A 24847-nucleotide genomic window follows, 5' to 3' on the forward strand; every position below is an offset into this window, starting at 1 on the left:
ACAGGCTTATGTTAGGAAAAGCAGCCTTGTCTACATAAACCTGAAGTAATCTTTATTTTACAAGTCTCATCACAGAAGAAGAAGAGAGGAAGAATAAATAGCATTGTATTTCAAAGCCAACAATCTATGGCCATTGGGAAATAAATGCCGTGCAACTGCTATTAATTGTATATAGCTTTCACATGGAATATCATAATACCTTACAACTGTAAGGTATATACACAGTTAGAGGCTATGAAATCTTAGCAGAAAAGCATTACTTGGAACGTGGTTTCAGATCTACTTTATTCAAAGAGATGGAATTTTTCTCCTAATGCTTTATGGAGGCAGTAAGAAGTCCAAAATCAGACTGCTCCTCTTTGCAAGCAGTCCTACTGAACTTCCTCCAGGCAACATAAGTGCACAAGACACTCTAGATGGAAGCTTCTGTCTTCTAGTTGTTTTTAAGTTTCTTTGATGAGAAACCCTTCAGCTGTCACCAAAAACCGAACCCAGGATACAGAAGAATGAAAATTACAGGTGGCCTATAGGACAGAAAGACACCACCAAAACCAAACAACCTTGAAACATCTACTTCTTTCTGAATTTCCTCACATGGTTGAGATCAGAGGTAACCAGACAAAAGAAGTGCCCCCATCCTTTCTTCAGGTGGTAGCCAAAACTCTTTCTTATGCCACCAATGGAGAGAAATAAGGGATGTCAATAAGTTAATGTGAAATTATGTCAAGACCAAATTCAGGAATTCCTCCTGTCAGTACATGAAATTGAAGAGTGGAGTTAGGGACATGAGGACAGGGCCTCACTATGCTTAAGCCAACCTCAAGTGCAAAGGAAAACAGGAGGACACTCAGAAGGAACATACAAGAAGGAAGGGACATAGTTCTGCTATCAAAAATACAGACAGAGAAATAATTGAAATGGAGGATTTGCATAGTGTGAACAGAAGCACTGAGGACACAAAATACAAAAACCACAACAGATGTGACAGAGAGAATAACAAGAGTTGCAAACACAAAGGTAAGGAAGGCGCCTTGTTAAATTCAACACATGTAAGAACCTGTGCCTGAACGACATTGACCATCTCAAGGTTCCCAATTGTGAAACATGACTTTGCTACAAGGGTTGCAAATTTTTGTTGAAGGAATAGCTCTTTGGTCTCTTCAGCCTCTTGGCAGAAAGATTATGGGTTACTTCTAACTTCTGACCTTCAAGTAACTTGCATACTCAGGGAAGCCTTGAGAAGCTGGACAATCCTTCCACTGAGCAGCCTGATAGGCTTCAAAGCATATTTAACTATAAGCTGTGTTATTACAGAGTGGAAAATACTAATCAGCTCTAGCCATCTAGGGAGACTGTGGTTATCATTAAGAATATGTGGGACACTCATACAAGAATTCTTTTCCCCTGCCCGCTGGACAAGCTCTCTCATATAGTTTATCTGCTCCAACTGCAGGCTTTTGAAAAAAAGCTTGACTAAATGAATACTTTCAACTAGAGCTAAAGGCAAACACTCCACTGGAACTTTGCCCTAATCAATAGTAGCAATGTTCATGTCACATGAGAGTCAGAGGATAGAATACGGTGCTTACTGAAGTCAGCAAATAACCCAATTATACTTAGCCTGCTTGAAGAAGGAGACAAGAGAGGTCTGGTCCACCCACCTATTAATGCAATCATCATTATCCTTATCCCTTGTTTGCTTTCTGCTTATAGTGTAATAAAAACTTGTGCCAAAGGGAGGGTGCTACTGACCCCTTGTGGGAGAAATACACACTTTAGGATGGACAAGCATCAGTGGGGAAATTGGCTCAGAATTAAGTTTGTCTCCTTACCTCCCACAGATTTATTTTTAAGGAAAAATCAGTGAAATGGTGTTATAGTGTTCCAAGAGGTCACTATAGTCTCCCAAGTGTATTTTCACAATTTTAGGCAAATTTACAGAAATTAAGGTTTATTGGCTTCTCTAAGGCAGTCAAGTAAGTGTAAACAAATCCTAACAATAATAGATATTGCACTGACTTTCCCATAACAAAGTCTTGCATTGTTAAAGACTGAAGTTTATACACTGCCAGTTGGCACAGTTCTCGACTTTTAATGTAATTTAAGCTATTTTAATCCATCACAGCATCAATCCCTAAAGATTGCAAAAAACCCCCACCCTAGTATCTTCTGGAAAGCAAGGAAATACTACTCTGCTGAAAAGGGAACAAACTATTTAAAACCCTGAAGTATTTTCCAGCCAAAATCTTTTTGTAAGTATCAAAAAAAGTTGATATGATTCATTCTTGAAAGTAGAAGTTTTCCAATGCATGTCACTGTCATGAGCAGGGCTGCACAAAGCACAACAAGAACTTCAACAGTTTTGTTGCTGACAACTTATATTTCCTTTCCTTATGGTGGAAAACCAAGTCTGAAAAGGAAGGCTAATGCTTTTTATTCCAATACTACTACTAATCTTTACTCCCTAAATGAAACAGAGTACACCCATGAAGAACCACCCTCTTTACTTAATTCATGTCAAATCCAAACAAAATCTCCATGCACTTTAACCATGGCCATCAAAAGCAATGACTGTATATGGGATACAGCTGGAAAGAGAACAGCAAAGTGCATTATACAGAAATTAACTGCATTGCACAGTATTTATATTATAAAGTTATTATAATTTATAACAATATTTAGCACTATAATACAATTAACAATATAATTATTTATATTGTACAGTATGAATTAGCCTTCTCAAAATCTAAACCCATCAAGACCAAACACCTGCAAAACCTGCAGCTTCCCCTGCAATCAACAGCAGCGGCTGAAACCCTTGAGACCACAGAGATCAAGTCTTGAACCAATGCCAACACTGCTCCCATCACGTTCGATGAACATGTACAGAGAAATACACGAACAGCTTGTAAATCCCAAAGCAATGAACAAGAGGCTACTTCAAATGTATTTCAACAATTTGCATCAATTATTTTAAAATAAAGCTTTTTTCAAAAGTATTTGAAAACACTATGTTTTCATACAGACCTCTCATATAAACCAAGGCTGAAGAAACTTGAAAAATGAAAAGAAACTAAGAAAGAGAGCAACAAATTTTTTATTGTCAGTTCCTTTTTTCACCTGTACACTAAGACAAAAACACTAAGCCATATAAGACTGGTTGGTTTTGTTGCCTTTGATTACATAGACTTTTTTTTTTTTTTTGTACAAATGCATCAATTAAATTGAATCCTAAAAGTACAAACTATGATGCAGCATCTGTTGTCTCAGAATATGGAAGTTACTGTATCTGGCAGGAGATGTTTAAATGATCACATTCATGTAGCCAGATCTGTAAAGGCCATTCAATTACAAGTAAACAGAGTCTAACGTACACTTAAACAGCAACTCTGGTCAGTAGAACAGTACTATGAACTGCATATTTACAGGAAAACTTGCACATAATACAGATATCATTTTAAATCAACCTTTTTGTTGTTAAAACATAATCCACCCTTCGAACTTCTACTGTGCTGCTTTAGCAAAGTTTGAGTACCTTGGAGATTCAAAGGCACATAGCACTTCTGATGCTTCCACAAACTCATTCTTCAGGAACATATCATAAAAGAACCAGGTTTTTTAAGAACTTGGGACTGCAAACTTTCTCAAAAAAGTCTGGTGCACTTTTAAACATTGCATGCCAACAAGTAACGGAGTTTGCAAATACTTTTTCAGGTATACAATTTTCTAATTTCATGATGACATCTAACATCATTACAACTAAGAAGGAGGAAGACAAATGAGCCACTACCCTTTTTCCAATGTTGTGTGCAAAAAATCAGTATTAATTCAGTCCAAGTATACTTTTAAATCAAAGCTCTTGAAAAAGTCAGTTTACTAACCATACAGTACATCAGCATTTCCCTTGAAAAGCTTAGGCCGTCCTAAGCAGTTTTAAAGTAAGCAATTACATAATGCTATCTGCATACAGAAATACACTACATTCACACAGGCAACCTTAAATTTCTCCAATAAACAGTCATGTCAAAATCTACAGTTTACTGAAAATACAAAGTTAGTTTTAACAAAAGCAAAAATGTTCGTGTGATTCAGTAAAACCTGTTTTCTAACATGAATAATTTGCATTCACAAAGACACTACTTGGGACAAATTAAGTATTTCCTAGAAGCTCAAAATGAGACAAAGTTTTTTAACTATGAAATAGCATACAAACATACTGATTTGTTGTTGGTTACTTCTCTCTCACTTACAAAAGATCTACTAGATCAGAGTAAAGCAGGTACTTTTACATGTTTATACAAAGACCTCTCCCTCACACTAAAAATGTCACATACAGAAAATTTTCTCAGCTGTCTTTGACACAAAAGCTGCTTCTGTAAATTTGAATATTACGCCCTTCAGACCCTCATGACCAGTGCAACAATTAAACAGCTTTCAGAAAGCTTAACAATACCTAAATTTGCCAATTTTCCTTTACAGAAAGTATATACAAGTTTATAAATCCATGGCAGGAACATTACAATTGTATTAACATCAACTCATTAACTGGATTCGAAAGATACTTGCATTCTGTGAAGACCCTATGGCTGCTGCCCATTCAATAGTTCTATCAAGGCACTGTGCAGTCATTAAATCTCTAGTATTCTCCAAGATGTGCTGAAGAATATTGTGAACGTGTTTAAGTTGTTAAAAAGCCCTGAGTGAGAACTTGCGTATTTACCACAGGCTTAGCTATAAAAATGGCACATACTAAAGCTTCTGCAGACAACAGTTTAGCTTTGTCAACATAAACAAGTTATGAAATGCACAAAAAGACAACAGTATGAATTCCAGCAACTTATACAAGACAGGTATACAATGTACTTTGTGGCAAATCACACTGCTGTTGTATGCAATTTACACAGTAAATTTATAGAGTAAAAAACCTTCCCAATGTATTCAGACATCAAAACTGATGAAGCAAAAGAAAACGGATGCATTCCCCATCCCTTCCCAAAGACAAAGAACAGCTAGAGAAGAATTCAGCACTTTGACAGAAAGGAGGTAGCACTGCTAAAGGTTAGACTGTAGTGTTGTTGGGGTTTGGTTTTTTAAGTGAAAACTTGACCCTTGCAGCACAAAGAACAGGATAGGTTCTTCAGTTCACCAGCTGCTACTGGAAGAGTAAAATTAAATTTCTGACAATTAGTTTTGTGGAGGAAGCTCAGATCACTAGCTGAAAGCAGCTTCTTCAAACAATTTAGTGTTTACACTAACTGCAATTAATACTGCTAAAAATAATTAGACATACATAACCCTTCATCTCTAGAAAATATCTACACAATAAGTACTTAATTATTTTTAAAAGACCATTTCACCCCTTTAAAAGAAGCTAATATACCAACTGTAAGACTATGCTAACAAGGCACAAGTACTTGTGCAAATCTGCTATATCCTCACCCAGTCCAAGTTAAGAACACCACCTTCTAATCAAACTTTCACATTTACAAAGTAACTTGTTTACTATCTCACCAGTGTAGTTTTCAGTATCCACTTCAGGAAAAAGGGATTTCTCCAAACCCCAACATACATTTACACAGTAATCCAGCAAATGGAAAGTAGGTAACAACAGCCCAGATTTTGAGAAGTGCCATATGAGCTTGGGCCACAGGAAGTGATGACACAAGTTTTTGGGGGGGGGGAAAGGTCAAACATAGTTATACAAAAGTTAACAATCCACAACTATTAAGCTTATTCTGTTAACCTCTTAGGTCGTCTTTACACTTTAAATCACTGTGTAGTGATATGACTGTTTATGTCTCTTAATGAATGGAAAAGGAAGTATTTTACCTAAACATCTGAGCATACCTCACACTGAACAACTTTTAGGTGTATTGTTACTTGTTTCAAGAAACAAATGGAGATATTTCAATCTATTTAATTTCAAAATTGCTATTAAATGCTGGGGGATAGATGTAACAAACCTTACAACCCTTACATTCTACGATTTTACAGTAAATTGGAGATAGACACCTTACTGATTTTTCTAATTTTCACTTCACTCAGGTGAAATTTAGACTTTAATCTTCTGCTGCAGACAGATGCACAGTGGTATTTCCTCAACTCTACTACTTGTTATGATCCCCTTTGGCTTTCAAGTGAAATTCTCATCCTTCAAATATGTTCTATTCAATTAAACATCTGCAATCTGTGCAGATTGCACAGGTAACAACAGAATTAAGTGAATGAGCTTACTGGGTTCCTCAACACTAGTTCACCTTCTACATCTGTAGGAAAAGAGAGGGTCTGAATACAAATATGTATTTCCATAAATGATACTGGATTTGGAAACATTTTTTCTCATTAAGTTTTTCGAAAGGCAAACTCCAGACAAGATACAGCTCTTGCAGCTGTCAATAAGAGACCTATATAAATAATTCAAGCACCTTGGTTAGCTTTTCTAGTTTTTCTAATTCCGTTGTTTTTCTTGGCACCGAAATAGCATCAAACTGACATATTTCAATTTCAACTGGCACACAACACTGCTGAATGAGTCCAATCACAAACTCCTATGCAGTCACATAAATCTACTGTGATTGCAGTAAAGGAGACTAAAGCTGCTTCTACAGCAGTACCTTCAGTCGCTGTCTCTGTTTCCATAGGACTGTGATGGTATTCAAGTAGTGAGGGTGTTAAACAGTAATTTACATCCTCTCTGTTCGAAAGGACAAGCCTAATACAGCATTTACCTACCTATGCTACAAGTATGTGCCTCCTGCAGACTAGGAATACTTAACACTCAACTCCAGTTTCCTACTCAGGATGCTTCAGATCTGTTCTAACTCAGCTGAATTATTCAACTGATGCTGAGTTGGAATACTTTCAAGTAACTCTGGCTTGTTCCAGCAAAAAAGAATTAGGAAAATGCAAACTGCCATACTGAGGTTTCAGTTTTGAGTTGCATTATCAAGAAGAGATCCACCCTGCATCTGTGCTGACAAGTTTGCAGAGGTCCCCTTGAGGAATTAAGAGGACAAAATATGTATGCCAGAGACAGAGGAAACCAAGGTACAAATCTGACGAGTGACAGGCTAAAACTCAAAATGGATCATCAAATGGCACACTCTACTACAGAAGTATTTCCAGGAGAAGCCTGACAAGAAACTGAAGCCTACTATAGAAAATTCAGCTGTAAAAAATGCTCCCAAAAAAACCCCAAAAAACCAAACCGAAAACCTTAGTGATGTGCATATTGGCCAAATGAAAATTGCAATGAACACTCAGATGCATGTGGAGTTCAAGTGGAGATATCAAAATGCTGAACTGAAAAAAGGCCTTACATCAAAAACTTTCCAGAACTCCTTGAAATCTTGATATTTTAGAATAAGAACCAAGAAGAAAAAAAAGGGAAGGCTGCTTCATTTGGCCAAGAATACAGATGCAGATTATCTGAGAACAGATGACCACTAGTACACAAAATAAAACAGACTACTACAGTGACTCCAGATGTGATTGTGTCCAATGAAAAAACACTGAAAATAATAAGGAACATTTGGAATGCTGGATGAGGATTAAAGATGGCTATTGTAAGGCTGTGTATTACATCACTTCATGGTGTTAAAAGCCACTCTACATACACTTTTCCAATATATCACTGTACTTGTTTCCTGGAAAACTTTATTCAGTGTTTAATCTTATTGCTTAAAGGTTTATCGATCTTTACAGTTTACTAGTAATAGTCTTCTGAGGCATTTGCCATTGTTTGCACACTTGAGGCATACCAACATAAGCTTCAGAAGACAGACTGATTTATCTGAGAAGACCACAATTGCATCTTTATCTTTACTTGGATCTTTCCCTGAACTATCCTTTTGTCCACATTTCTAACATATGCAATGAGAATTCAATGATAAATTCATCTTAGCTGCTAGTAAGGCACCTAAGTGACTCCAGCATGGATGTCTTTATTGTTCTGCAAGAGCACATCCAAATGAAGTCTGCACAATGGCAAAGGGCTATGTGAACTATGCACTCAGAAAACTGTTGAATCACTTAGGAGTAAGCACAGATTCCTTTTAGCTACAAGAGATCCTTAAATCAGCTATTTTCTACCACAAAAAAGGATGAAAGGATGCTTTTGTTTTAAAAATGTTAATAGTTTGCAGTCCCTGACAATAGCATTTATTTTGGGGGTCAGGAGCAGTTTTTTATCACATCAGTGACAGCAAACTCCTTCAGCCAGATTCAGCTCAACTAGGCACAGCTCACAAAATTCACTGTTCTGTCAGCAATATCTTCATTTGCAGTATTACTCAGTAATGCTCACAGATAAGTTCTGGTGTTAACACCCCACTTAGATGAATAATCAATATTAAGTATTCTCTTTTGCTGTTGACACTGTTTGCCTGGAGACAATAAAACTCACTTTGAAAGAAAATCTTGGCAGAATCTTGGTTTTTTCCGAATTCACAGACCCACAATTTTTAAATGGCTCCACATGTGTAAGTTTCTCCACAACTGATCAAATTCACTCATCTGAAAGGGATAACTGACCCACTGCTCAAATGTCCTCCTTTCCACTCAAGTTAAAAGCAATTCCATGCAAAGTCAAGTAATTAGGAGAATTGTGGAACTCACTATTTAAGTTACTTAGCTCGAACCTGTTAGACTAAAGTGCAGTTTTGGAAACATAATGTTTCTAAAACAGATTTTTCCTTTTCCTGTTTCCTACACAACCCATCCTCAGGAACAAAGGACATGATAAAGTCAGAATTACCTTAACATTGTATTCTGAGGCCTGACCTTATGGGAATAGTATATTTATTACTACTATGTATATATTTTGTATAGATTTTTCATGACTGTGTATTTCAAGACAGGAATTACTGTCAATCAGAAATGTCACAGGAAATGTTGACACTCTCCAGAAAAGCCTAAAGCGAAAAAAATCCTAAATATTTATGTTTGGTAGTAACTGACAATATAAAAAAAAATTCCCTTACATCACTTGACATCTGATACATACATGATACACATGAACAAAACCAAAATAAGATTGTCCCTTTAAACTTTAAGGGGAAGAAGAAGACAGAAAGAAAATGAAAAAAAGACTGCTTTAAATTAGCAGTAGGCTTAGATGTTTTTGAAGAGTAAAGCTACAAGCTGACTGTTCAAATACTGTTTCTTTTATTTGGTGCATTCAGAGTCTTTAAACAATTACTATGTAATGAATCTGTGCTACAGTATTAGAAATGTTTCCATTAGAACCCTTTACTGCCTTTCAAACTTACAGAGATTTAATCCATCAACATGTCCTTACTCTTGCACAACCTAGTAAAAGACACTGGCCCTGTTTAATACAAAAGGATCCTCCGTTCGATTGCCTTGCGGCATATGGGGCACTCGCTCATTCGGTCTCCACAAAGCTGACACGTTCCATGGCCACACAGAAAGATCATGTTCTTCAGGCGGTCCAGACAGACAGGACACATAGTCTGGAAAAGATTTTGACAGGTTACACAGTCAGTGGTAGTTGTTATACAGTATTGAATATGCAACATATGAAGTGTTTAAATTTAACAACAAATACGTGATCCTAAGCATCGCAGAAAATTGCCATAGCATAACCCAGCCATTAAGCTAAACTGATGTTTCTTTAAATCCCATTTTTACTCCACATTGACTTACAATATATGGGCTTTTCCTACTCCATCAAGACACAAGTAACTATGTAGATTTTTTCTAAATATGATTCCTTTTATTAAAACAATCTAGTCGTAGGCTGACATCATACTTTCAATATCATTACCCAAGTTTGCAATATTAAAACATTCTTCAGAAATATTGTCCTTTATGTCATGTAATATTCCAGGGAACAAAACACAAACAATTTGATGTATGCAATGCTTGAGTAATGATTTACAAATTTCTTCTCAGGCCATTCTAGCCATTCATTTACTTACCTCTAAAGACCAAGCACTCAACACCCACAGAAGGAATAAAAACGTTGCATAATCAATATGATATGCAAAAATTTAGTACTTTGTTTGAGGAAGTTATCTAGATTTTCAACCAAAAGAACACCTCAAGTTTCAACTAAAGAACAGTTTAGTAAATCTGTAACCTTAACTCGTAACAGCAGCACAGCAAACTTTTAAAATCAGTTTTAATTGCTGAATGTAAAGTGATAGCCAATGCCCAAAAAAGATCTTTTTAAGTTCTTCAATGGCAAAATTCATTTTGTACCAAGCCACTAAGGAACAATGTCCTTCATCTTTAGTCATGTGCAGAAATTGAAGTTTTCATAAGGCATGTTCCTTCACCATAAACATATTGCAGCCATATTAGGATTTCATTTATAACAGTTTATCAAATGTTAGTAAATGAACAGATGTTACACCAGATGAAAATTGTTAAGACCACTCTATAGTACATCAAATCAAATCTAAGAGGTCCTCAGATCTGAGACATATCACATATATCTAACAATTATAAATGTTGATCTCATACATAATACAAAATACGGACAAGGCTCATATTTCAAATAAAAATTCATTTTATCACCATCTTGCACCTGTGACTTGTTTTTGTATTCATCACTGGGGCTTTATTTCAATTTGTTCATTGCGTAAGAGAGAAACCATACCAAGGCCCCCTATTCAGAATAACCCTGAAGCACATATTCTATGAAATCAATAGGTATTACTTTCTAGGATAGATAGCTTAATTGAAGACCAAAAAAAATTCACCATATTTCTGCTTAAGAGTTTAAATTGGCATGGAATCTGGCCAAATTACTATTTTAATCTCCAGGATACTAGTATAATGTAGGAAAATAAAACTTCCAGGTGAAACCTTAAGTCAATTTATGTTTAAAAATAACCCTGAAGGGGGGTGTGCTCCAGCTTTGCCAGAATTTCCATAGTACTGTAACAAAACATTCTCAAACTAAAAATTTACAGAAGACTGTCTGTCAGTCCCGCTCATTTTTCCATTCACACTAAGTCACCACCTTCACATCCCACACATCAATGGGACCCTTAGAGTATTCTTCCTTCAGTAACTCACAGACTTCAGACATCAATGGAACAGCTCTTTCCAATGCAATGAATACACAGCTGTGTGACAAGTATCTATAACTTGACAGCATTGGCATCACAACCTTTCACAAAGGACTGAAAAAGCAAACACCAATCTTATCTTTGGGAAAATCCCCAATGTGTAGCCTTTATTCTACGTTTAGCTAATTATTTGCTTTTCTGTCTAATGGTAATGTCAGAATTACTGAAGCTACAAGAGACTGTTTCTCTCCAAATGCTGCACCATCATTTAAAAATGAAAACATCCACTAAGGGACTCAGAAATAACCAAAAAATAAAATCTGTTGAAACACCATTACTTTGAACTGTTTCATTCCGTAAAGTACAGAAATCCCAACATTTTCACTTTACAGATATGCAGTATTAGAAAATTGCCCAATTTCTCTTGTTTAGTACAAAAGCAGAGTATATAAAATACATTAGCTGTTAAATTTCTTAACACGATACTATCTTAACAAGTTACTTCACACAGTAGGAGAACTCAGCCAGCAGGAACAAGCAGCTTCCTGTTTGCTACACAATTCTATTCTGACAGGCTTTTCTCAATTAGTTCAGCAGTTTCCCAGCGGGATAAAAGCCCAGCTAACTGAGTTTTAGCCAACTCTGAAGGAGAATTTCTTACTTAACCACCATCTTACATGTAGTTTTACAGTGAAAGAAAGTTCACTGCAAGCCTTATGCCCCATATGGGCAATAGAAAATACGGAGTGAGAAATAAGCAGTATCTGTAACTATTGTACTATTAGTTTGTTAGAACATCCTCTGCATGAAATCCCATTTTCTACCTGCCTGACACATATGAGAATTACTTCTTCAGATAAGTACTCTGGAAAAGTGTTCATTGCACCTTAAGCAGAATTGGGTTTGCAATCCAAATAATTTTTTCTAACTAACAAGGTGTTTTAAACTGCTTGAAGTATGAATTCCTCACTATCAAAAGCAGTTTTTACAACAATATACAGGTGCACAGTGACAAAATAAATTTATTTTTAAGGAAGAAGAAAATGATGTAAGTATGGTGAAGGAACATACATAAGATATTAGATGGATGATGGTGATTATGTATGAAATGGAGTGAAGGTATTGCAATTACAGTCAAAAGGGTTCACATTCAGGGAATCCCTGAAGAATGGTGCGGTCATCAGATGTGGGAGATTCTGTTGACATCAGCATCACTTCTGCTTGGCACCAGAAATAGTTTTAAAAGCTTGCTGCACTAACATATTAGATTATCATTGAAGGTTTGACTTGAAACAAAGGCTTATACCTGCTGAAAGAGAACAAATTAATTTTAGGTAGAAAAATATCAATTGAACACAAAGACTGAACTGTTACAGCACAAATTAAAAGAATACACAATTACAGTGGAATGCTGTGCATAACTTCAAGCACTACTTTAAAAGATGAGATGATCAATTTTAATCAAATCCACAAGTGTGGATTTGCTACTCACAAGTGTGATATACAACTTGCCCTGCCGCAAGCCTAAGCACAAAAGACACTAAAAGCACAAGAGTCTCACACCAAGAGGCACACAAGGAATGACCAGAACCATCTCTTTCTAGTCAGATGCACTGAACGATTCTGGCTGCTGGCTAGCAAATCCCAAAGGTTAGACAAGATCATAGAGAATAAAACAGCACCTAAGGAAAACTGACAAAAACCCCCTGATATCACATCTAATCAAGAAGAAAAACTGTAACATAAAGTACTTTTCTTTTCATATGCCTATACATAAGAGTATCAGCATACCCAAACAGAACTCTAACCTTCTATAACTCCTAAAGTACCCTGAAAAAATGTATCTGAAGAAAACAGATTACTTGCATTTAAGCATGCATCTGCATCTTCTGCATGTATCATTTCAAGTGCCAAAAAAGTAACTTTATTCTTTCCACTCAGTGCTAGAAAGTAAAGCAGAAGCTGAAGAGGAGATGCAAGACATAAGAGATGACAGAAACATCTGGAGCTTCTAGGTAAGACAGACATGCATTTTCAAATGACAATTTTCAATCTCCATGCTCTTTACAGATAACTACACAGAAAACTGTTTTGAATATGTATTACTGGGGTGCTAGTCCAGTCACCATATGACAGAAACAGCTCTTCACAGACATTCAGTTGAGCATATCAGTTCTCAAATTTAAGGCATTTAGAGACACTGGCCCTAAGACTCGAAATCTAAAATTTTAGCCCTTGCTTTCATGCACATGAACAGCTGAAACCAACAACTATCAGGGCTAGATGTGATGCTGCCCTCACCGAAGTACTACAGACTATTTTAAGCCTACCAGAGGAAAAGGCAAGCTAGAACACCTCAGTTTCCTGTACCTATGACAAGTTTTTGCCAATTGTGTTATACACAGGGAAGCAAAAAGATCACATTATCAGGGTTCTAAGAGAGTAAGTTCATTCAATAGTCAGATACTCCAGATCCCTTACTGCTGAGAGATTTGCAAACATAATTACAGAAGATAAGGTTTAACATTTAAATTCCAAATACTCGAATTACATGTACAGTAATTTCAAAGCTTTAAATTTGCAGTCACAGAGTGTTTTGAAGAGTGTGTTCACTACACTGTTCATATGACAGATAACTGTCAGCCATTGTTCCAAGGGACTTAATGAACAGACAAGTCAAGATTAAGGTAAGTACAGAACAGTGAAGATTATCTATTTTTATCACTGTTCTGTGAAAACAGCTTCTGCTGTTTCCTACACACTCAGGTCAACCTAAACAGTCAGAGCATGTACTGATTGAGCAGAGAATCCTTTTTTAGTCATATCAACACACATGCTCTAACAGATAGATTATCAAACATGGCCACTTGATTTTTTTTTTAACCCCATACATAGAGGACATACAAGCCACATGACACAAAAAATACTCATCTTTTAACTTAAGTTCAAGAGCTGATGCACTTCAACATTCATTTTGCTTTAAATAATAGAGGATGCATTGGGTTTTTCAATTGGCTTAGTGGTCCTTACAATTTTTATCCAGCACTTTTACCTGTTCCTTGATGTCTTGCAACTGTTGCTGCAGCTTCTGTACATCTGCATTGACATTAGTGTTGTCTTTGTCTTTCTGCAAAACTGGAATGTTTCCACTTGCTGTAACGTAAAGAAAATAAAGACACATGATTATGCAGCAATCTAATGAACCAGGAATAATGACTTCCAGTGTCACAGCTACAATTTTTCAACTATCTAAAATAATGTTAGTCAAACATCTTTGATAATCTAATTAAATTCACTACACCATCACTGCAGCTCAACAAAGAATTTCTTTGAGTTTACTGGCAGCACTTCTTTGACAAGTATTTCCATAATAACGGTGTCTGTAGTCCCTTAATGTTCTCAGAATTCTTATTTGCCAGTGAAGTTCCTGACATAAATATTTTTTGCCCATGTTTAAAGAAAAAAAAGCTAAATCCTTTCCCATTTAAATGAATTTTTATCTACAGAGATGATTTTGGTGTTCAAAATTGCACAAGTGTCTTGGAAGTAGTTTATTCAAAATTTGAACAAGCTCAGATTAATATTCCTGTATTTGACTGATGTGAGAAGCAATATTACTATATGAAACAGAAAAATTGTCAAGTCTTAAATTTCCAGTGTGAGTATTGAAAGCCTGATTTTAATGATTATTCTTGTATTTATTTCAGAACATTATGATAAGAATGAACTAATATTCCAGTTCCCATAAACTCAACTGAAATACTGTGTATCATATATACACACAGAGCAAATATAAATAATTCATAGAAATTACTCAAAGAAGTCACATGAAGCTTAAAAACTAGTCAAAGCAGAAGATATAAAACTGGACAAATTTCTGTCAGGAAAGTTGCTTGTACCTAGATGCAAAATACTTACCATTCTGTCAGAGCTCCAGAGGTAAAAAAAATACATTTGTTTGCTCATTTGCACAATTACAGACAATCTTCAGCTTTTATTTCTTAGGGCATTAGTAGGTGGCCAAGTCATCACACATGTTTTGGATTCTAGTCTGAATGCTGGAAGCAATTCTCCAGTGTAATGACTGCCGGTGTTACCACATTTGCTGCTACCAATGCTGAAGGTAATGCAAACAGCAAATGAATACCTGGGTTAACACTGTTTTCATTAAACTTTTCTTCAGAAAGGAGAGGAAGATTTAGATCATTTAAGAGAATGAGAATAAGTTGGTGGAGGAACATGAAAGAGTATGGGCTCTGGAGTCACTCACAAATATCATCACTGGTATCTTCTGTACCTTTCCCTCCGCAGCACATTATGAAAGGCACTCTTCGCTCAACCACTGCCCGACACTGTACACATTTCTTCATCAAGCTTGCACAATCTGAGAGGACAGAGAAATAAATCAATTTCATTTTTCTTCTTTACTATCCATGAGTTTGTTTATTCACAGTAACTATACAGCAATGACTTAACAGATGCTTTTAATACAAAAAACTACTTGAGTTTACCTTCACATAATTTTCTGCAAATCACACCTAAACAATGCCCTGTTTGGGATTCGAAGTAGATCTAATCTCTATCTCTTTTTAAGATATTTCAAGTGAACATATTCCTCTTTCTCCAAATGGATGTCCAGTCCACAAGAACTAAAAAAATTAAAAGGTAATCACACATTTGAGACCAGAATTTCCAAGAATGTCCTGGCTATCCACTTTTTGCTTTAGAACAATGGATCTCACTAACTGTCCCAATGCTCCAGGGGCAAAGAGGTGCAGCTCTTTACCCTTAAGAGTAAACTAACATATTTTGATATAATCCTAGAAAGGGGACTGTAATTTTTCTACAAAAGGTCTCATAAAATTGTCTCATAAATGCTGAAAGGTTACTGTGAATCATGAGAGTGGGTCCTATAAAATACACAAAATTGAAGACTCTCTCTCATCCTGCTTGAACAAGATGTCCAGAAAAAAATCTGGAAAGGAATCATCTACAACTGTTAAACCTTTTGCTGTCCTTGTTACAGCTTAGACTTGGTAATGTATATTGCACTGCTGAAATCCTTCACTACAGTAATCAATCTTTTTGTTGTCTTCTTTCCTGGGAAATGATTCAAAAAAACTTCTCTCATCATCTTTCAACTGCAGACAGTGAAAGAGGCCAGATCAGGATAACTATAGTCAGTGATTCGATGTCAGCTGCCTCAGCCAGAACAGAGGAAGAAACCAGACTTCTTCAGCAAGTAAGCAGTTACTCATGGGAATGATTACCTTCCCTCTGATGTAGATTCTCATCAATAAGGACTGCTCTTCTCTAGGAAAATGACCCTTCAACAAAGCCCTGAAATGTCTGGAGACAAGGTCATAGCTGCATTCTCATCCACATATACTCAAAACCAAAAAATTTCTGGAAATCTTCTATGTATTTTTTCACTACACAAGATAAACCAAAGTGAAACATAACTAGTGCTCTTTGCAAAGATACATGATGCGACTTTTGGGGCAAAGTACAACCCTTGAGCAAATCTGTAGATTAGTAATGAAGCATACCAAGTATTTATTTACAGTATTTTTTTAAAACACTATTTGCATATCTGAATGCCCTCAAAAAGCTGCAACAAAACAACAAAATTGATTCTAATTACTTCCGAAGTGTGAATGATATACAGTAGGCTTCTATAATGTGAGCAAGCCTACTCACAGTTAAATAATTGAGATGAAAGAGCACATGCTTTCTGAATTTTTGAAAATCTCCACTTTGTCCTCCAATTATTACCAGCATGACAACTAATACCAAAATTCTGATGATCACACCAGACTACCAAGTAAATAGAACCTGAAATCAGATTACTCATGACCTTTTAGCAATCAGATTAAAAATGTTCTGTTTCACGATTACTTCAAAAAGAGGTTTTGTCACGTTACTTACTCTCACAGGCACACATATGACCACAAGGCTGGAAGAGCACTGCTGCCTTTTTGTCTGAACACACTACGCATTCTTCAATCTGTCAATAACAACACACACACGTGAGTGAAATTTATCTCCTGCTCTCTACATTAATTTCCAAGGTATGTGGACTTCAAGAATCTCTATCTAGTGGGGTTTTTTAACTAATTCAGCACCTCAAAACGCAACTTAAGTGAGTTATAACACTAACTTTTAAGAACACATATTTGTTGGCAATTTTTACACATTCAGTACAAGGACAGGCACAGAGAAGCAGTTAGGACAGCATACATTTCTTTCTCTTTATTCTTTTCTCCTTCTTTATTCCACCACACATACCTAAATCAGGGTTGTTCAGCCTGGAGAAGAGAAGTCTATGGGGTGATGTTATTACAGCCTTTCTGTATCTAAAGGGGGCTTATAAGGAAGATGGGAACAAACTTTTTTGCTGGGCCGTTGCAGTAGCACACGGGGTAATAGTTTTAGACTAAAGGAAGGCCAATTTGGACTAGATATAAGAAAGAAATTTTTTATGATGAGGGTAGTGAAACACTGGAACAGGTTACCCAGAGCGGTGCTAGATGACCCATCCCTGGAAACATTCAAGGTCAGGCTGGACAGGGCTCTGAGCAACTTGATCTCAGTGAAGATGTCCCTGCTCATTGCAGGGTATTAGATGTCAGTTACATATCTGATTTTAAAGGCCCCTTCCAACATTCTATAATCCTATGAAATTCACTTAAAAGAACTTCTACAGAAATGTTTTAATATTCTGGGTTAGGGTTTCTCAAGTCCTTTAATGTGAGGGCTGTATATATCACGGAACCATCAAATGGTTTGGGTTGGAAAGGGCCTTGAAGATCCTCCAGTTCCGACCCTTGCCATGGGCAGGGACACCTTCCACTAGACCATGTTACTCAGGACCCCATCCAGCCTGGCCTTGAACACTGCCAGGGTTGGGGTATGTATAGTATGATCATAGACATCACATATAATTCCACTTATACTGGCCTGGACCACCTATTCCAGTTCATAGAACCATTGTCCTGATTCATTCATTCCTTAGCCTTGCAGATATTACTGTAAGTTTTTATACAGAAAAGTACAACAGAAGTATTGACCAGACATTCCAATCTCTCAAACCAATTCAGCAAAGAAATCAAAGGAAGGTTATCCACAAAGCTTAGCTTTCACCTGGGAAAGCTGATTTCCATAGATTAACTTCTTTAAATGGATGAGTAGGGGCAGAAGCCTCACTTTACTGCTCCAAATCACCTGGTGGCAGAACCCTTTCACTGATTATAAAGTCTAGAGAAAAGGAGCTCCCACTATGTTAACATTTGGCTTTTGAACATACACAGTGCAGAGCAGTGAATGGTGTAAGAAGAATAAGAGAGTCAGTAGCAAAAAAAGTACAATATTATATTTACAATTCTTATATTTGCTCTGAGATGGAGGAAAAAAACAACATGCCACAGAAGCAGACTAATCAAATATGTTTGGAAAAAGTAAAAAAAAAAAAATTTCCTAAAAAACCAACCAACCAAAAAAAAAAAAAAAACAAAAAAACCAAAAACCCAAAAAACAAAAGCAACAACCAGAAAAAAACCCAAAAAGCTAAAAAAAACCCCAAAGCAAATCCAAAACCAAACATAAACCGAAGTGCAGAACGCAATTTTTTTTTTTCAGCAGCTACAAAAACCAGGACAAGACTTGGTTATTACAAAGAATAAAATAGTACTCAAACAGAAAAGCAAAGGGGATGTACCCATATGGTCAAAACTACTTGGGAGTAACCATTTGAGAAACCTTGGTCTCCAAAATAGGGCTTAGTATCAGGGTTGATACTCTGAAGAAAAAAGACAGCATAATGCAACTCATGTTTCCAAACAAAGAAAAGGTGAAAGCTGAAAGTAATTATTAACTACAAAAACAAGCGCATATTAACTCAGTTTACAGCCAAATCATCTTTCAAGCAGCCCCAAGGAATAAAAGAACTCAGAAGAACTAAATATTACTGAGGGAAATCATATTTCAGAAAACAGCAATTTAGCTTAACATGAAAAAAAGAATACCAGTGGCAGGGGGGAAATAGTCTATTTCAATAAAGCATCCTCAGGTGACTGTATTAGGGAACTCTGAGGACCTGAACAATGAAGATATTGCAAGGCAGGGAAAGGTAGGTATGACAGGCAAACAGAAAAGAGCAAGATATCATTATGATGCAAAATTAATTCCATCCAGTGAGACATGTGTAAGGCATAATACCACATAAAATAAGCTGTATATTTCCTCAACCTCTTTTTTCTTTTTTTTTTTTACTTTTCCATTAAAAAAAATAAAGAGATTTTTTTTACCTTTGTCCTAGACTGAACTTGTTCTTTACAGATGAGGCATTTTTTCACCCGGGGTGAGCACAAAGAACACGTGGCAATGTGGCCACAAGGGCCAAACAGAGTATCTCTCTTCATGTCTGAGCACACCATACACTCTTCTAAGGTTTCAGAATCATTGTTGATCATGGACGGACTTCGGGAACCAACCTGGCCACTACAAAGAAACCTTGCAGTCAAACTTTTAAGAACTAAAAAACCCACTTAGCTTAGAATGCATATCAGCTGGCTGCTCATATACTCCTATGCACTTGGGCATCAATGTATGATCATAAAGCAATCTCAACTACCTTTTCCAAGAAGCACAGTTGACAATGGAACGCAAGGTCACAAACTCGGCTAAAACATTGTACAGAAATAGGACACGCAAGTCAGGATAGCGTGTAGTGAACGTAAAAAGCTGCTCCCTTTCACCCTAAAAGCTCGCTTTACTAACAGAGACATGCCCCGTGGTTCCGATCCGCAGAAGCAGCGCTCGGGCCCCGCCCCCCCCCACGGATGAGACCGGGACACATGGACACACACACACAGACTCCGAAAGGAAATAAGCACCTTGCTCTTTACCAGGGCAACGTCAATAAAAACAGCCGCTCTCTGGCACATTTTAAAAGTACAGTTTTGGTTTCCATACAGGAATTAAGGATGAGAATCATTTAGGGCAAAGTGGTGGAACACAGCCTAGGACAAGGTGAACCATCTGATACTGCATGGACCTGATAACATGGTATTTCACTGAAATCCTAATTCCTAAAGATATCAGAGCCACCCCCGGTTCTCTTTTTACAGAATCATACAGTTGTTCAGATTAACAGGTACTAAATAGGTCACCTTCTCAAAGCAGCATCAACTCTGAATTCATACCAGGTTATATCGGGCTTTGCCCATTTCAGTCATTAAAACTTGTACAGACAGAGATTTCACAACTTCCTAGGCCAACCTATTTGCAATGCTTAGTTACTCTTCCAGTGATTTCCCCCAACCCTCTTGTGAAGTTCTACCTCCCGTCACCCTCCCGTTCTTCCCCTTCCCAAATTAATATGCATGAAAATCCTCTAAGACTTGGGTACGTTTCAATTAATGTATTTGTCAATAGCATTCAATGTACCATAAAAACAAAGAAGCACACACACACACACACAAAAAAAAAAAAGCCAATAAAAAACCCCACACAGAACCCCCCACCAAACCCCCAAACTTGTATGTTTTAATTAGCTATTGGTAATTACAGGCAAAACATTTTAAATAAATCAGTTAATCTGTGGAAAGCAGGGGTTTGGAAACTGTGTGTTTTATGAATATACAAACCTGACTTTTTCTTTGTGACATTTAGCCAAGGCTTTGCAGAGACTCGGATCAGGGCAGAGGTCGAGAGGGGACTGACCCTTCTTGTTACGAATGCCAAGGTCAGCCCCGTTGGCTGCCAGGAAGCAGGCAATAGATGCAGCACTCTTCTTCTCTGCTCCTTGAGTGCCAAGTCCCATTATTAACTGAAAGAAAACAAATACATAAGCAAGAAAGACTCTCTAAACAGTTAAGAATCGTCTGGCTAAAGGAAAGCTATTTGACACACACACATGCACATATATGCATAAATCTGTAAGCCCAAGGAAGTGTCTCTAGAAATAAAATCAAAAACAATTGCTTTATTCCGAGTCAGCTATATTCAGCTTTCCTTTAAGGAACTAAAATTCAGCAAGGAATAGTTCAACTACTGAAGCACTCAATCTCCTGCACACCTATACTCACATGTGAAGTGGCTGTCCTTCTATGCAAGCACTGTAAAGGGCAAAGTTCCAGTGGGTATATTCAGAACACACTTCCGTATACTCAAATTGCTGAGTTCAGACAAAATGCTACCACTGCACTTGGACTGAAAACACAGTTGAGCAGAGAAAGGAACGCACACCTGCCCAAGAAAGTAACTGAATTTCAGTCTTTCTCAGCCTGGATGGATGAACACTCATACACTGTCCTTCCTGTCTAATCACATAATGCTACTTTGCCCTTTTACAGCTGTCACTGTATCCTTGGGTTACTGCTTCACAGGGTCAGCTAGAAACTCTAAAAAGATTCCCCTACTCCAGAGCATTCTGGGCCTGCTCCCAACATCTTTTTGTATTAAAGCTTGATCAGATAAAATGCATTAAGTGTAACACAGACTACACAGAACACAGAACTGTTGGCATCACTAAGAATCCCTCAGCAAACTACACTACACTGTATTCAAAGGAAGAGCTCTGGCAAAGCTAGGGCAGCTCCAACTCAAGGAAACCCAGTTGTCTAGGAAAGCATTTTTTTAAACCTCGGTCTATACATTTGGGTTTTTTAATTAGGAGTTCTTATATCAATATGTATCGCTGAGGCTACAAGACTCTTAGACTCTTGAAGGTTACTTTATGAATTCAGATACTGACCCTGTATTCTTCCTTATGATTAGGTAAGGACAGTACAGCTAGCTCCAAAGGCCTCACACCAGGAAAAGCAGTAAGTTATGGAAACAAATTGTTTTGTGGCGTTCAGATAACAGAAAATTTTCATTTATCAATTGAGACCATTTTTCTGCACTTCAATTAGAGCATTGGCTGAAGCGAAGCAGAGATTTTTATCCAGCTTCAGTCCTGGTACTTTGGACCATGTTATTAATCCAGCCAAGGCAGCACAGTGCCCAGTGAAACTGATTTGCTCCAAGGTTGGCAGAGTCACCATGGAACAGACATCTACATTGGTCACAAAAACCTTGGGTCCTAAAATGCCTCTGCATGCTGTACAATTTGAAAACACCAGGACAACAGTGCATCATCCTGTGACATTTCTCAGGAAGCCTGCAACTTTTCAGGCACAAAGAATGAAAATACCACAAAACCAAGCCATTTTGTCTTAGTGCCCAGTATGGCTGCAGCAAGCTACCTCTGGAGGGGGCTAGCCCTGAAATGCATCAACACAGGCCAGTCCCAGGCAATTCACCAGTGAGGGAGAAGCCTGAGTGTAACCCACAAGAGCCATATAAATATCATCTAAGTAATTGTAACTAGTGAGCTACCTTTGAAGCAGTAAACACTTTACATTAGTTTCTTGCTTTTAAGTTAGGATTTAGGCAGTGGCATCACTTAAAAGCATTTTAAGGGTCAGAAAGACACCCATATTAAAATAAATTGCACAAAATGACCCTGGGAATAATACATTTACTTGGGATAAAAAGTACTCTAGGCCAGAACAGTGCATCTGTAATAAAGCAATTCAAATTACTTTTTTGTGGTGGTAACTATACTTCAGAAAATTTCTCCTCCTCCCAGCTGTACAGTCACCACAATATGCTGGATGGAAAACTAAAAAATTATTTAAAGAAATGGGGTTCACTGCTCATAGCGCTTGAGGACAGAAGTGTTTTTCAGAATGGTACCTAAAATGAGTAGGGCTTTGTGTACTATCAAGATTGTTCACTACATGCATTGTAAATAGTCTATCAAAAAATCAACTGAAGAAACCTGACAAAAATTGTTTTAGATATAACATAAAATATCCTGAGTTGGAAGGAATTCACAAGCATCATCAAGTTCAACTCCTGCCCCTGCACAGGACAGCCTCAAGATTTGCACCAGGTGCCTGAGATCATTGTCCAAAAGCTTCTTGAACTCTGGCAGGCTTGGTGCTTGTTCCTGGGGAGCTTGTTCCAACAGGCCTAATGTTGGCATTCAGAAGGAACTACTAAAAAAAAAAATCAGTGTTAAAGAATTCATTCCATATAGTTCCATTTATGAAGTAAGTTCATGATTATCAGTAAAATGTTTTGTTTCGTATTTTAAACAGTGGTCAAAGTAAAAAGTAATAAATGGTACAATTCCAATGAGTTGCTGTCCAACCAACTTGATCAAATACAAAAAAGCCCTAAAATCTGTTTATTCAACTGAAACAAAAATAGAAATAATTATTTGTTGAAGTACTATGTACTACAAAGAGGCACCCTACAGGTCTCAGTGGGTTGGAATCTCCAAGACAGCAGTCCAAAGTTAATTAAAATTTAGCCATGCAAAAATGAGCTCTAAAATATTAAATATTTATAGAGGTGCATTGCTATCACACAGCCTAATGAAATCCAACATACTTCCCAATCTTTAAAGGAATTAATGAAGAATAATAAAACACCTCCCAAAACAAACCCTCAATTTAAGTCATCACATTTATGAAAAGAAAGCCTTACTGATTCCCAGGCTAAATTATTAATCCTATTTATCTTCTATTATCCATCACCTGTATTTGCAATTCCACACAAGACAAATTACCAATGTGTCCTTGGATAGCTTTAAAGGTCCAGATGCCTGCACATATTTTCACAGCTTTGATTCTGTCTTTGTTGATATTCAATTCTGGGCCAAAGACGGCTTAATATTTAAAATCGTTTAATGGCAAAATCCATAGAATTGTAGAATTTTATACAGAATTTTTTAATAGAAAATTATAGAATTTTTATCTTACTTTCATTTAAATAAAGGTAGACAGGTACAGGTATTGTTCTCATTTACTGTTTTTCACAAAACATTTTCAGGATAGTTTGATTTGCTGATCATCTTAAAGTGTTTTCAGGTATATTTACTCCATCTTTTACACATCACATAAAATAAAAAAAAGCAGGTTTTCATCTCTCTGATGGAACTTATCTTCTCCACACCACTTAAACCTCCCAAATTTGTTAGTTAGGCAAAAATTTTCTCTGCAGCTAAACAAAGTGCAAAGAAATGACCAGTAGTTTGATCATGCTAAAAAAGGAGAGGAGGTACTGGTTGATCATGATTTTTTAAAACTTTAACACATTTTTAGGTGATCAGAGATACAATGATGAGGGAGTTTTCTTCTTTGTTTCCCTTTGTCTTATTACTTCAATAGAAATTAAAAAATAAATTACCCTTTTGGTTCCAACTAAGGATACTTGTCAAACAAAACTAGAAATAAAACTTAATTCTCTAAAACCTGAAATCCCCCCCACAGAGAAGTTTAAAAGGTGATGGAAAGAAACCCCACTTCCTGCGTTCAAACCCTCAAAACTCAACACACAACTCTAGTTTCATTGTGGATGCCATTGGGGGCAGAGAAACCAATTCATAAAATGCTGAATCTGGGAAAAAAAAAATTCATCTCCCTCTCATTCATTCTACAGTTAAAATACATGAACACAAAGTATTCTGGCCACCTCTCATAGAGTCCATTTCAGATCATGGAAAAAACTGAGCTGTAACTGCTCTTCTTGTCTCATTTAAAAGGACACAAGCATTTTCTTACACATGCTAGTCATATTTTAAATCTCCTTCAAAGCTTATGCCAGTGTATTTCAGTAAGAATAAGTAACCAATTTGAAAAAAAAAATTTGTACAGTGGAACTATTGTTTTGAACAAAGTTTTTTAATAACATCGGTATGTTTGTGAAATGCAAAAACATCGCCCTCAGCTGAAATTTAAAAAAACACTGTACTA

The 24847-nt window shown here is 36.8% G+C and overlaps 1 protein-coding gene across 1 annotated transcript in view; it reads right to left on the reverse strand.

Annotated features, from left to right (window-relative positions):
* Positions 1-3077: 3077 nt before the first annotated feature.
* The window catches only part of MIB1 (mindbomb E3 ubiquitin protein ligase 1), a 77994-nt gene continuing 56224 nt past the window's right edge, over positions 3078-24847 (reverse strand). Inside the window, exons 16-21 of the mRNA XM_008636853.2 lie at positions 20687-20868; positions 19346-19538; positions 16968-17046; positions 15310-15423; positions 14092-14192; positions 3078-9473 (exon numbers count right to left, since the gene is read on the reverse strand). Of these exons, the coding sequence (XP_008635075.2) occupies positions 9333-9473; positions 14092-14192; positions 15310-15423; positions 16968-17046; positions 19346-19538; positions 20687-20868 (810 nt within the window). The 3' untranslated portion in view covers positions 3078-9332. The remainder of the gene's footprint in view (positions 9474-14091; positions 14193-15309; positions 15424-16967; positions 17047-19345; positions 19539-20686; positions 20869-24847) is intronic.

The sequence above is a fragment of the Corvus brachyrhynchos genome, unplaced genomic scaffold (genome assembly GCF_000691975.1).
Source record: "Corvus brachyrhynchos isolate BGI_N302 unplaced genomic scaffold, ASM69197v1 scaffold106, whole genome shotgun sequence".
Lineage (NCBI taxonomy): Eukaryota > Metazoa > Chordata > Aves > Passeriformes > Corvidae > Corvus > Corvus brachyrhynchos.